The sequence below is a fragment of the Haliotis rubra genome, unplaced genomic scaffold, assembly GCF_003918875.1.
Source record: "Haliotis rubra isolate DU_JTF1 unplaced genomic scaffold, ASM391887v1 Scf721, whole genome shotgun sequence".
NCBI lineage: Eukaryota > Metazoa > Mollusca > Gastropoda > Lepetellida > Haliotidae > Haliotis > Haliotis rubra.
Window position 1 is genome coordinate 313,776 of NW_025767437.1, and position 15,296 is coordinate 329,071.

General features: G+C 44.0%; 1 protein-coding gene across 1 annotated transcript in view; it reads right to left on the reverse strand.

Annotated features, from left to right (window-relative positions):
* LOC124259452 (ceramide kinase-like protein) overlaps positions 1-5,365 on the reverse strand; it is a 46,676-nt gene extending 41,311 nt beyond the window's left edge. The window contains exons 1-2 of the mRNA XM_046693590.1: positions 5,103-5,365; positions 1,482-1,766 (exon numbers count right to left, since the gene is read on the reverse strand). Of these exons, the coding sequence (XP_046549546.1) occupies positions 1,482-1,766; positions 5,103-5,328 (511 nt within the window). The 5' untranslated portion in view covers positions 5,329-5,365. The remainder of the gene's footprint in view (positions 1-1,481; positions 1,767-5,102) is intronic.
* Between the last annotated feature and the right edge of the window lie 9,931 nt (positions 5,366-15,296).

The following is a 15,296-nucleotide window of genomic DNA, read 5'->3' on the forward strand; positions in this document are numbered from 1 at the left end:
AAGACCTCAGGTGCCCACCTGGTGCCAATAAGAAATAATAAAAAAGTATAAAAAAAAGATAAAACCAACCCACCTACCCTATTTTTACAAAGCATGTAATAGGAAACGGACATATATTTTTTGGGGGCCCAAGTACCCATCATTAAAAACATTTCGAGTTTCATCAATGTTTGAATGAAATTTATTCTCTCTTGCTCAATCTCTGACAAGACAATGAACCTGCACTATAATGGCTGCACTAAGTGTCACCATCTATCAATTAAAACACTAATCTGGACACCTGTTACACCTACTATGGTAATTTTTCACATCTAGACAAAGTGTATAGTTAGAAATTTGCTGATCTTACTCTGTTTCAATCAACTGACAACCACCATTTTTTACACTAGTCAGTTTCCACAAAGAAATATTAGCACTAAAGTGAGTGAGTATGGTTTTATGCTGCTTTTATCAATATTCCAGCAATATCACGATAGGGAACACCGGAAATGGGCTTCACACATTGTACCCATGTGGGAAATTGAACCTGGGTCTTCAGCGTGATGAGCAGACACTTTAACCATTAGGCTAACCCACCACCCTTCTTAGTGCTATACCCGTGAAGGTCCGGGTTAGAATATGGTCTTCGGTAACCCATGCTTGTCGTAAGAGGCGACTAATGAGATTGGGTGGTCAGACCGCCGCCTTATAGCTGGAATATTGCTGAGTCCAGACTCGAATTTACAGAACTCACTCACTCAGTGCCATGAAAACTAAACTCACTCACTCTTAGTGCTAAAACATTCATACGATCACTATCCTACCTTAACATAGACGTATGGCAATTATACAATAAACTACAGACATAACAAACTCAATAGTTTATAATTATTTTTGGTTATACCCATAGTTTATTACAGGCACTTCTACTATAAGGGACCGTTCATAATTTATGGCTGTGTGTGTGGTGTGGTGTGGTATTGGTGTGGTGTGGTGTGTGTGTGGTGTGGTGTGGTGTGGTGTGTGTGGTGTGGTGTGTGTGTGTGTGTGTGTGTGTGTGTGTGTGTGGTGTGTGTATGTGTGTGTGTGTGGTGTGGTGTGGTGTGGGTGGGGGTGATGATGGGGGATGGGGATGATGATGATGATGATTTTAATGGGAGCTAGGGGGTAATCAATTTTGTACACACGTACTAGGTGGGTCAGCAGTTTTGTACATAAAATTATGCTTAAAGTTATGCTTTAGAAATTATGGGATGGGGAGGGGGGGTGTCATTGATTTTGTACATGACATGCAGGGGGTTCACTTATTTTGTACATAAATTTTAGGGGAGGGGGTCATTCACATTGTACATGCTTCTCCATAAAAATCATCATCACCCCCTCCCAGCCATAAATTATGAACGATCCCTAAGCATGCTTGTTATAAACATAGTGCCTGTTGTAGTAACATTTTGTCAAGGACCTAGGATCAGTAAATGTTAAAATGCAAATAATGTACTTACCAGACAGATAGGAAGATATCTGTTTCACCCATCTAATACAAATATCTTCACTCGGGTGTTCGAAGAACAAAATCTTGTCTTTCAACACATTAGCTGATTCCTTCATCTCATAAGTAAAGAGTCCGAACCCAAGACAGTAACCCTCTCCTTCACTCTGCTCCGCCCGTCGGCGACGCCGTATTTTCACACCATATGCATCTTCAAGGTCAAGGCCATCTGTGTCCTTCGCAGAGGTTTTGTTGCTTTTGAACAGTGATGAAAGGCCCTTCGATTTCTTCTTGCCTCCTGAACATATAAAACACATTTAAATGGATAAAAAAAGAACTCCAACAACAAGAAATAATGAAGACCTGTGCTGATGTGAAAGAACAAAACTTCAGAGTCAGTTTTGATCCAACTTATGAACCGACCGAAGATATACTTTACATATAATTTTAATATTTGGTATTTACTGTTGAAAACAACTGGGATGTGATGCAGCCGATACCTTGGCCTTGCACGTGCAATGCACATGCTGGTCTGCCCATGCTACCTCTGTGTCCTGCACGTGCGCTGCCCGCACTACCTATCTTGTGAGGAAACACATGTTTCATACTAACAAACAATCTCGTTTTTCACCCCGTGAAGATCCGGGTTAGAATTGATCTTCAGTAACCCATGCTAGTCGTAAGAGGCGATTAACGGGACTAACGGGATCAGGCTCCCTGACTTGGTGGACACATGTCATCGGTTCCCAATTGCACAGATCGATGCTCATGCTGTTGATCACTGGATTGTCTGGTCCAGACTCAATTATTTACAGACCGCCGCCATATAGCTGGAATATAGCTGAGTGAGGCGTAAAACTAAACTCACTCACTCAATATCAATATTCCAGCAATATCAAGGCGGGGGACACCAGAAATGGGCTTCAAACATTGTACCCATGTGGGGAATCAAACCCAGATCTTCGGCGTGAAGAGCGAACGTTTTAACCACTTGGCTACCTCACCGCGCCTCCATATGTCTGATTTCTACATCTAAAAAAAAATCAAACCTCACAGTTGTAAATGAGAAGAATTGGATAGTTTCCATATGCTGGTGGTCTTTGTGTCTGTCTTTCTGTCTGTCTGTGTGGTGGGGTGAGGTAGGGTGTGGTTCATTCAACTGGTCATGGTGTTCATGAATAAGAGAGTATGGCATAAGGCCTCTTTTCAAAACATTCATACTCGAAGACACACAAAAAAATCTTCACACAAATGAACCCATGTCAAGAATCAAACTCAGAACTTTGCAATGACAAGGAAACATTTGAACCGCTTAGCTTCAACCCCTTAGCTTCAACCCCGCTAGGTAAGGTAAGATCTCATCACAGGTGTCGGACTGATGACAATCATTACTTCATATCATTTACACATTTACCCTCAGACTGAGGTGAGGTGAAATTGGGTTTTACGTCGTACTTGAGAATATTTCACTCATATGACGACGTGCATGCGTGTGTATGTGTATATGCGGCTGCTTGTACTAGCCCAGACTTAAGCTGGTTTTATAGTGCTAGCCCACTGAGATACCATGCCGCAGTGAAGCATGAATACCCCACTCAGATACATTATACTGACTCCGAGCCGGAGTCCTTGTTGTACCCATTAATGCCGAGTGCCAGGCAGGGACCAACAAGTACCATATTTTAACGTCTTTTGGTATGAAGCGGTCGGGGATCGAACCCGCGACCTTCCGCTCTCCGGGCGGACGCTCTAACCACTACACCACAGAGGCGGTCTCCCTCAGACTGAATGAGGTAATCAAAATAGAATCAATGAAACACATATACAACATGCGAGATAATGATGGATGCCTTTGTATATTGTGATATCAATAAATGTTAATGTTGACACAGATGTATGAATATCAATACCAAATTAATAATTCACTGCTTTACAAACATTACCAAACGTTAGATGGACATTTAGCAGACAGAAAATTCAACTTTTAACAGATAATGGAACGGCTTAATTCATATTTAGCTAATGGCAGGTCTAGAAAGAATCAACCTTATTATTATTGAATTAAATTTATATATTGTAATACTTTTGAGATTTTTTACTAGAACGAAATTTAAGGGGGATACGGGCGAAAGTCTTTCCAGCTGGCATTCTCCAACAAACTTATTATTATTTCTTAATTGATTTAAATGTATATATTGTAATAATTTTGAGATCAGGATATGACAGTTATGAAACCGAGCGCCAAAGGGCAAACATGTAGGTAATTAGCAGGTGTTTAAATGTACACTGTGTGGAAACAGCTGGCATTCTCCAGGAACCTATGATTGAGGTTCGTCAACACCATGTCCAGATGTCACAAGAGTGGTAAACATCTGAGACCTGCATCACTTCACAGGGGTTCAAAAATCCCATCGCCTGATGCCCGGGACAAGTCAGTTTTCATTTCGGGCAATCAAATAATGGTATCTTACTTGTCCGTGGGCTACTAGATGGTTTCAAACCGCAAAGAAACTATTACATTTCGCAATGATAATAAAGTAGAGTTATCTTTCTTTGCTATTTATCACTTTTCAATAAATAGTCCAGTAAACATTAACATCAAATACCATGTTGATTTCTTCTTTCATAATTACATCATCATAATTATGTCATTAAAATCAGGGCAAGTGGAAAATTAGTCAGGACAAGTTACTTTCTTAAAGTCACTTGCCCTGTGGCAAGTGGCTTTTTAAAAAAAAATTGAACCCCTGCTTCAGAGTCTTCTACAATACAAGCTGCCATGCCATGATATAACTGGAATACTAGCCGCTAAAGCCGAACTCACTCATCCAGTTCACTTGTAAACCACAACACAATGAAATCCTAATTCTATCATTCTTATCGAGGAAGGAAAAGCAAAATAACATCGTGCATTTTACATCTATATATAGTACAAATGCATACATGTCCATCTGTTAAAGTTCATCTTTTATAAAAACAATGTAAGAATTAAGTTCCAAAAGTCTGTTTCTATTAATAATGGATTAATTCCAAGATCTACCATAGATCTGGACAATACCAAACCAGGGCTCGATTTAATAGATGTTAACCTACTTGCAACAGGTGCAACCTGAGATAAAAACCTAGTTGCACCAGCCAAATTCCAGTTGCACTGCTTTTATGGTAATATGTAATGAATGGAATATGCTATTGAATTATTGAGATGTTTAATTCAGAAGTTTTCCCACTCAAAAATTGACCTGCACCTGGTGCAAGTTAGACTAATAACTACGTTGCACTTTGTAATATTGGCTAGCATCAGTGCAAGTAACAAAGCACTAAATCGAGCCCTGCAAACTGAAGGCCAACACACAAATCCATTAATAAAAAAATGGTAAGATTCGAGTTCCTCCCGCCCCCATCCCAAATAATATTTATAAATATACTAAAATTATTAACAAAACTTAACACAACAATAACTAGAAAACTCACAAAATGACTAAAAGTCCAAAATTTAAGTTAGGTTTAGTGGTAAGTTTAGTGTTAGGTTTTAGAGTTAGGTTTAGGGTTCGGGGAACGGAAGGAACTCTTTCCAAAAAAATATAATATGACCAAATGTCAGTTATCTAATATTATATAAATCATGTTTACCCACCATTTGGGTTCATCGAACGCCAGCTGATTCTTCCTTGTGCCAGGGACAGCGTGACGTCATAACCCTCGCCGGCGATGTCGAAGATATTTGTTATGTCTTCTTCGTCGTCAAAGGAAGGAAGGTGTGAGGAGGTTCCAGCCTCAGACCTGTAGTTAACTCTTGGATTTCCATCCTCATCGTAAGTAACTCCTATAGGATCAAAGTGTGTTTGCTTAACGTTGCTCATCTTCTCTTCTCTATGCACTTTCCCCACATTGATCTGTTGTGAAAAGTATTGACACACTTACGGGCTGACAGCATACGTCAGTTCTGATTGGTTAAAAATCCATTGACCCGTTGGCGCGGGTCAGTGCGTGTCTGTAGTTATAGCAACGTGTAAACAAGGGTGCCCACAAGTACGAAATAACTGTCAAATCGACCTTAAGCTGGCTGATAGTTTGATCCCATGTATTGATTAATTCCATGTTGTTATAGAATCAAAACCAACGAATATTTGCGGTGTCGATAAAAGTGCTTTGGTTAGAAGAGTTAAGTTTCTGCCTCCAATCAAGTATTTTAACGACATGCGAGCACCGAAAATGAAGTTTGAGTTAAGACAAATATGACAAAGAATGTGCAGATGTAATGTTTCTTTTTTTCTTTCTTTCTTTTCTTTTCTTTTTTTTTCTATTTAAGTTCTTTCTTTTTCTTGTTTTCTTGTATTTAGTTTTAGTTTTTGTTTTATGTTGTTTCGATTCTTGGTTGTTGTTTTGGGGGTTGTATTTTGTTTTTTTTTTTTTTGTTTGTTTGGGTTTTTTGGGTGGTGATGGTTTTAGTGTGTGTGTGTTTTGATTGTGAGATTAAAATGCTAAGATAATTGATTGAAGATAAATATCAAAACAAAAAATTGGCGTAATTTACATGCTATATATGTGAGTAAGTACACTACAGACTGGGTTCGTTCTGGTTTACGCCGCTTTCAGCAACCATTCTTGCAATGTCAGGCCGGGGGAACGGGGGCGGGGGGGAAGGGATTCACCGGTAATTCACTTAACTCATATTTAGTCTTAACTCTTAAAGGGGTGGTGGGATAGCCAAGTGGTTAAAGCGTTTGCTCGTCACGCCGGAGACCCGGCCCGGTTCGATTCCCCACATGTGAACAATGTGTGAAGATCGTTTCTGGTGTCCCCTGCCGTGATATTGCTGGAACATTGCTAAAAGCAGCGTAAAACTCAAATCTCACTCACTTCACTCTTAAAGCTGCCCCTCAGCAGGCGAAGACTGCCTCCGTGGTGTAGTGGTTAGAGCGTCAGCCCGGAGAGCGGAAGGCCGCGGGTTCGATCCCCGACCGCGTCATACCAAAAGACCTTACAATTTGGTACTTGTTGGTCCCTGCCTGGCGCTCGGCATAAATGGGTACAACAAGGACTGGTCGGCTCGGAGTCAGTATAATGTGTCTGAGTGGGGTATTCATGCTTCACTGCGGAATGGTATCTTAGTGGGCTAGCACTATAAAACCAGCTTACGTCTGGGCTAGTACAAGCAGCCGCACATACACACACACACACACGCATGCACGTCGTCATGTGAGCGAAATATTCTCAAGCACGACGTTAAACCCAATTTCACCTCACCTCACCTCACCTCACCTCACCTCACCTCACCTCACCTCACTTAAGGCGAAATTTGAGCTAAGATCACTTTCATGATCCTGGAGTTAGAAAAGGTCTCCACACATTGTAGCCATGTAGGGGAAACGAACCCGGGCCTTTGGCGTGGCTAGGCTATCCCACTTCACCCTCATGGCATGAATGCAGCATATGAGACTGTCTTGTTAAAACTTTCATTTTGTGTGATTCATCTGGATATAGACCTATATTAGTCTCGGGGCAGTGGTGGTACCGGAGATAAACAGGTGTTGATCGCTGCTTCAAGACATGCCATTATTGTACTTTTCTGTGACAGCATACACTACACGTAATCCGATCGATCTATTTACACAGAACATTGAATTCAGGAAAGCCAGCTTGTTGGATAACATGGCTGGTTGGTATAATTCCCTTGACAGAGCAGTTGTACCAGTATTTGTGCTCAGGCCTGTTGAATCTCTGAAGTGTTCTCCAGTTTGCGAAATTGAGAATCTCGCTCAAGTGTCTAATGATATCAATCATATCAACACGATTTCATAGTTACAAATATCCGAGGCTTGACGAGGATATTTTTACTTCCAGCAACGAGTGTTGATATAATTTATATGAGTAGACACGAGGATGAGATTTTATTTATTATGAAAAATCACTCTTCACTTCTCTTCAATGAAAAATGTACATCTCTGAACACGGTGCTTCGATCCATTACACTTGCAGCGCAGCAATGTCATAGCATTGTGACGTCATCAAGTTTATGACATCATAACTAAAAGTACAAAACTAAAAATAATCACTCCTGCTTTGTGAACACTAAGTGCCACTGTCTGTGCTTAATAACGTAGGCTTTTCAAACTACTGTCAAAATGATATCTCCTAGGAGATATAGTTTGATCTCACACAAGGAATATCTCCAGTGGAACACAGTTTTGGATGATAATTCACAATATGTACAAAACAATAAGCTATTTGCGTTTGAAATCACCATGTTTAAAGATACCCACTTTGTACATAAGTATTCGTGGAATTTGATTTCATTCTGCATTCATTTTGATATAAAATATCCATCGTTAAAGATTCTCAGGTGTTTAATAGTGAGAGAAGGCATCGAATGCCGGACGGTTTGAACTTTTCATGTATGTTGATTTCGGAACCAAATTATATCATTTTTGAATAGAAGAAGTCAGCTTCGATCAAAGCCCAGGACATGACCCAAGATCTCTATTCGAGGCCTCATGGTGTTCAACAATGGGTTAATCCTAATAATGTACATATTTACAATCGCCCAACTCTAAAGCTGAATTAAAGCGTTTGCTTATTACACGGGTCAATGGATCAATGTGCCCTAGATTTTTATTCTCAGTTCCATATATACAACCACAGCCCTTACTGTATGGACTATGACCATTTGAAATATAGATTATTTCATCTATATCTTCCGAAATCCTTATGTACTTACATTCTTTGTAACTCCGAGCCCAGCTTGAATGTTTAACGCGTATAATTTGGAAACAATGACATGCATCAAACAAATCTGCAAGACTGGCCACCCGATCTCGTTTGTCGTCTCTTACAAGTATAGGTAGCTAAAGACAAGTTCTAAGCCGGATCTTCGCGGATTTAAATACTTACAGCAGTAGTAATAGACTGACTGACTGAGTTTGGTTTTACGCCGCTTTTGGAAATATTCCAGCAACATCACGGAGGGGACACCAGAAATGGGCTTCACACATTGTACCCATGTGGGGATTCGAACCCGGGTCTTCGGCGTGACGAGCCAACGCTTTAACCATTAGGCTACCCCACCGCCCAGTAGTAATAGATTGGGGTTTTTGCATCAGATGCGGCTTAGGGGCTTATTTGTGGGAATTAAGCCTCCCAGACCCCCTTAAAAAAATAGCGAGAACCATATTTCCTGTGCCAGTGGCCCGCATCCTAATCTTACTACTACTCTTTCTCTCACAGTCAGAGTGACCTGCTCAGCTATATACAGCTTGAATGCACTATCACCTATACAGCCGGTTACCTGGAGCGTATAACAATAGAGTTATGTATAGCTGTGTGCTGCCCTGACTATTTAAACAGGCTTATAAAAACTTTAGTGAATCGCACCGACAAGACTCGCTCTAAAATAGCCACCCCAGCCTAGACCCAAAGTTCCGAGCACTGAGCTGTCAGCTGGCTCGCCAGTGTGATCGTTAGAGCGTTGGACTTATCCAGCTTTTGGAGTTCGAGTTGGGGTAACAGCGAAAACACTTTTGTGAGTCTCAGTCGAGTCAGGTCACGTGGGCAAGCGATGTCGGGGGTGATTCCGGTAAGGAGATGGCTTGCACGAATCTTCCATCTTGTATATTAAGCTGCGCATCCATGATCACGTACAAATATAAATTTAATTTACCGGCGGTTTGAGCCTTCTTGGATGGTGATCCCCGCTGCCGTTCTCGATGCGACGCCCGCTGCCGTGCAGTCGATCGTCCTCTGTGGATCCCTCCGTGGATCGCATGTCCAGCCACAGCGAGTTCTTGGTCGTCAGGTACTCTCCTACCGACACGTAGGCGAGACCGAGGTCCTTGACGATCCCGTTGATTTCCGGCGGTCGCTTGATCGCCGGTAACTTTTGGATCTCGTCCCACTGATGGTAAGCGTGCATGCCTTGGCTGAACAGCTGGTTGGGCACGCCCTCGACGGTCACCTCCACTTTCGTGATCTCGGGGTTCCAATACTTTTCGTTGACCCTTCGAAACGACGTAAATTCTTCCACCGGCAGGATCAACATGCCCTTCATCGATCGTGCTGGCAGGTTCAGGTTGATATTCCACAGCGTGTTGCTCTTGTTCGCGACGATCTTCCGGTGACGCAGCACGCGATCATACAGGATGGCTAATGTGCCCGAATACTGGCAGTGAATCTGTCGAGCCAAGTCCGGATTCGTCACCTTGTCGAACACCAGCAAAATATTGTCGATGTTGTAGCGACCCTCCTCGCCTCTCTCCATCACGATCACGTGAGTGTAATCATTAAATGTGAATTCGTACTCTAGCTTGTCGCCCATCGCAGCTTGGTAAAACGGCATGTGACCCTCCAGCAACTTGAAGTCGAGCAAGATGCAAAATCGGTTCCCGAACGCCTCGGCGATGGCCACATGTTTTTTCGACATCAGCGGTGAGTTCGGCTTGGTCGAAACCGTACCCCACACGCAACCGAGTCGACGGACACTCGGTCGGACAAATCCCCTGGTACTTCATGTTTTCCCGTTCGCTCGCGGTTCTCCAGAAGTACGTGCAGCTGAAGAACACGTCGCTGTCGTTGATGCTCAAAATTTCGTTTCCGCTGATTTTGATGGTCGTTTTCTTCACGATGGCACGACCCAGGTTCCCCACGACTTCTCGCTTATCATCATCGGACTGATCTGGAAGGACAGGCGAGCCGTTCCCGGAACGATGATGTCGTTGTCGGCAAGGTTGGGAAAGCGCACCAACAGCCTTTGTTATTCGACGATCGTGCTCAGATTGTTGGTAATCGTCACGGATTGACACAGGGCTTTCACTGCCAAGGGTTCTCTCAATTTTCGATTTTGCTCAATCGAGCTGATTTTGGTGGCCTTATGTGGCCACCGTATGGATCGCCAAACAATTAGACTAAAATATTTATTTATGTGTATAAAAATATATTTACATGTGTATAAAGATGGGACGATGCGCAAGGTTTCAGTGTCAGTACGTGCTTCTCGGAAAACCCGAAACCTGCGGCAGGAAATGCACCACCAACTATTGCGGCATCCACATGATGTCCGTCAGAAAGGGTTTCGTCAACTACACTTGCGAAATGTGCAGGATTGGCGTGAAATGTCATTATCGTCATTGCAAAGCCCATGGAGCGGACGTGGTCCGAGGTCATCTCATCTACTTGACGAAAAGAGATTATCTCAACGAACGTAACCGACTCCTCAAAATAAACATTAAAAAAGATTTTACGTGCGCTTCATTGAACAACTTATTAGATATTTGACTTCGCACTTGAATATAATTATTTTTTTTTTTTTTAAAGTTTTCGCACATTGATATAGCAATCATGACGACCGTCGGAGAACTCAAAGCGATGGCCAAAAAACGTGGATTGGTTGGTTATTGCTCACCTTGCTCGACATGAAGTATGTCAAGCCCCCTACCGTGCGAGACGTCAAACTCCGAGCTAAAGAATGGGGTTGAAGGGTTATTCTCGCATGAGGAAAGCCCAACTTGCCACCTTGCTGGAAGACACCAAGCCGGTCGAGTTGAGATTCGTGCCAACAGACCTACCGAGGATAAGTATCTGAGAGGCTGGAAAATGACCGTGCAGTCTAACATCAACGTCAACAGCATCAAAACCTCTGATCGCCGACAAAGTCGAAGAAGAGTTGGATGATTTAAAGAGTATCAAATACCAGTTGACCATCCACATGTCGCTCAACAAACAGCAGACGGATGGCAGTACCGAGTCCATCAAGCCTTACTTCAGAGGCAAGCAGGAAGTCGTACTTCAATCCGACTCGATCCTTTCGACCCTCAATACCTCGCTACAAAAAATACAAGAATCATTGGAACGATGGACGCACAGGGGCTCCGGGTTGGTGGTGGGAAGTATCAACACCATCTATTTGGATATAGCGAACTATGACCGTTCAGAGGCGGAACGTTCCTAGACTTGCCACCTTACTACAGAAATAAAAAAGCAATTAATGACATTAAAAATAAAGACGATGATTGTGCAGTATATTTGGTGAGAGCTGGCTTATTTCCAGTAGCTATTAATAAGAATAGACCTACGGGCTTAACTGGGATGGCTTAGTTCCTATCTGGACCCAATTTGAAAAACTAAACCATTTAGCCGTCTTCGGTCACAAAGGCAATACAACCAACGTACACCGAATCAGCTCCATGCCCGATGATGTGAGCAGGATCAATTTATTTATGACCGAAAAAGGGGGTAAGTATCATTATACACATATTGAAAGTCTGAGCAGACTGTTGTCCGATCAATCAACACATAGAGAAAAGAAACACTTCTGCGAACAATGTCTGCACGGCTTCATGCATGCCAACCTGCTGGAAGCACACCGGGCGGATTGCCAAGGCGTGGGAGAGACGGCCGTCCCAATCGACATGCCTCGAGAAAATCAAAACATCTTAACGTTCATCAATCGCAAACATCAAATGCATGTGCCTTACGTCATTTACGCTGACTTCGAAGTGTTCATCAAATGGGTCGACCACTTTACGCTCCACGACACGACACAGTTTCACGTACAAAACGCAAGAACACCGAGCCTGCGGGGTCGGGTTTGTGGTCATTCAATGCGACGGTGAAACGGAGACTCCCGTGATCTACCGAGGTCCAGACGCGGCTGAAACGTTTCTAACATTCTTACAACGCGAAGAAACAAACATCAGGGAAGCTTTGTCGGACCCTGCCCCCCATGGATATGACGCTGGAGGATAAACCAGCACACGAAAAGGCTCAGCATTGTCATGTGTGCGACCAACCCCTGAACGGGGATGTCGTTGAGAGATCATTGCCACATCACCGGTCGATACCGAGGTGCCGCCCACAACACGTGCAACCTCCAGCTTAGAATCGATCCCCAAACCCTACCCATCCCCGTGGTGTTTCACAATTTGAGAGGGTACGATGCTCACTTGATCATGCAGGCCATCTCGAACATCGATGGCGATATCAAGTGCATCCCCAACAACATGGAGAAATACATCTCCTTCTCTTTCAACAGTCTGAGATTTATCGATAGTGCTCAGTTCCTCCTGTCGTCACTCGACAGTTTGGTCAAAGCCAACGATACCTTCCCCATCACCGATCGATACACCAACGCGGCAAGTCGGTCTTTGTTGTTACGGAAGGGCGTGTAACCGTACTAGTACATGGACGATTGGTCCAAGTTCGGCGAGACCCACCTACCCCCCATCGACCGCTTTTACAGCCATTTGACTGAGTCCCCTATATCGCAGGACGATTACGATCATGCCCAGAACGTGTGGGAGAAACTAGGCTGTCTGCATTTAGGTGATTACAACGACCTCTACTTGAAAACATGCTGCTGCTGGCCGACGTGTTCGAGACCTTCAGAACGACGTGTTTGAAACAGTATCAACTCGACCCTGCCTGGTACTACACCAGCCCCGGTCTCTCATGGGATGCGCTCTTGAAGAAAACGGGCGTCAAACTGGAATTGCTCATGGATTACGACATGCACCTGTTTGTCGAGAAAGGCATGCGCGGTGTGATTTCCATTGTGTCCAAACGCTACGCGAAAGTCAACAACAAATACGTCAAAGGCTACGACTCGAGCAAGCCCGCCAATCATCTCCTCTATCATGACGCCAACAACCTGTATGGCTGGGCCATGAGCCAGTCTCTACCTACGGGCGGGTTCGCGTGGTTGGACGATGAGATCGATATCATGAGCATCGGCGCGATTCGAACAAAGGCTACTTCCTCGAAGTGGTCTTGGACTATCCCACGGAACTCCACGCTGCTCACAACAGCTATCCTTTGGCTCCCGAACGGTTGACGGTGAACCGAGACTTGATGTTGGACTATCAACTAATGTTGCTCGGGAAAAATAAGCTGGCCAACGTGGAAAAACTCATCCCTAACTTAACGAACAAGAAAAAGTATGTCGTGCACTATCTGAATCTTTAACTGTACTTATCGCTTGGCATGAAGCTGAAAAAAATAGATCGGGTGCTCAAATTTAATCAAAGTTCCTGGATGGAACCTTACATTCGGTTGAACACCGAGCTGCGGAAACAAGCCACGAGCGACAAACTCATGAACAATTCGGTGTTTGGCAAAACCATGGAAAATTTAAGAAGACAAGTGACGGTCAAACTCGTGCGATCTCACGAGGAAGAAAAACTAGGAAGAAATTGATAGCCAGCCCGGCGTTCAATCAAAGTAAACTGTTCGATAATGACTTGGCGGCTCTCCACATGAACAAAAGCCATATCAAACTCAACCGACCCGTTTACGTGGGGATCAGCATTCTCAACTAATCCAAACATTTCATGTACGCCTTTTATTACTTTTATAACTCAAGTCACAGTACGGCGATCGGTGCGAGCTGCTGTACATGGACACCGATCCTTGTTGTTGATTATACGCACCGAGGACGTGTACGAGGACATGCCGAAACACATCCATTTGTACGACACCAGCAACTATCCGAAAGACCATCCAATCCACAGCCAAGCCAACAAAAAAGTCCTCGGCAAAATGAAGGACGAATGCGTCAGCACACTGATCGCCGAGTACATTGGCTTGAAACCTCAGATGTATTCTATTAAGAAAGCCGATCACGACAAAATAAAAAAAGCCAAAGGGGTGAAGAAATATGCGGTGAAACGACACATCAAACACACCCTGTTCAAACAGGCTCTGTCGATAAACGCTCGTTCAAACAACCCATGAACGCGTTGAGAAGCAACAAACACAACATCTACGGCATCACTCTCAGCAAAACGTCACTGTCGCCCCTGGATACCAAACGATGGATTGCGAACGATGGCATCCACACTTATAGCTATGGGTACCAACAGTAGGTCTCGACGCGTTGGGAGTTTCCGAGACCCCCAATAAAGGAAACTCCACTCGATGCGTCGAGACAATTGAATGAACGATAGGGTGTATACATCATGGAGAAGGTTTACTACAGCCCTCGGGGTTACTGGAAAGGTGTGAGCACCATCCCGAAGCTAGCCAAAGCCGCTCGCGTCTCCGAGGATACCGCCAAAGCTTGGCTTAAAAAACAAGCCATCTGGCAAGTGTACCTGCCGGCTCCCCGATGCATCCCGAGAAGCGGAGCCGTTAACGACCAAAGATTCAAGTCAAGTCGCTAAGGCCTTAGAACGCATCTACAAACACAGTCGCTTGACCTGGCCTGCCGTATTGCAAGTCGATCCCGGACGCGAATTCATGGGAGCCGTGTCGCAGCTGTTATCGAAGCATAAAGTCCAGGTGGGACGAGGTGTGGCCGGAGCTCACCGAAGCCAAACCTTCTTCGAAAGATTCAACAGGACTTTAGCCGAGCGTTTGTTCGGACATCAGTATGCCCAAGAGATGGTCAATCCATGAAAAAAACGATCGATAAAATAAGTGGTACGGCTTACCGCGAGTGGTGTCGGCGATCAACAATGAAGTCACTCGACTCCTCGTTAAAAGACCCGTCGAAGCCATTCGAATGAAATCCATGACGACCGAATTGGCTGCGCCATCGCGTCACGGCCAAGAGAAAAAACTACCAGACCGGGTCGTTGTGAGGTATCTGTACCAGCCCGGTGAACTCGAAGGAGGGGATAAACATTGTGCCACAGACCCCGTATGGTCCATGAAAACGTACCGAATCGGCCGAGTGGACATCAAAGACGACGAACCGAATTTGTATTTCTTGCAAGACGGAAGGGGTAGGGAATTCGTCCTAGAGGAATTGATGATCGTCCCTCACAACACGGTATTGCCCCCTTCTTATTAAAGATTCGTCTTGTGTATCTCATTGCAACATGTGGAGATTGATCGAGAA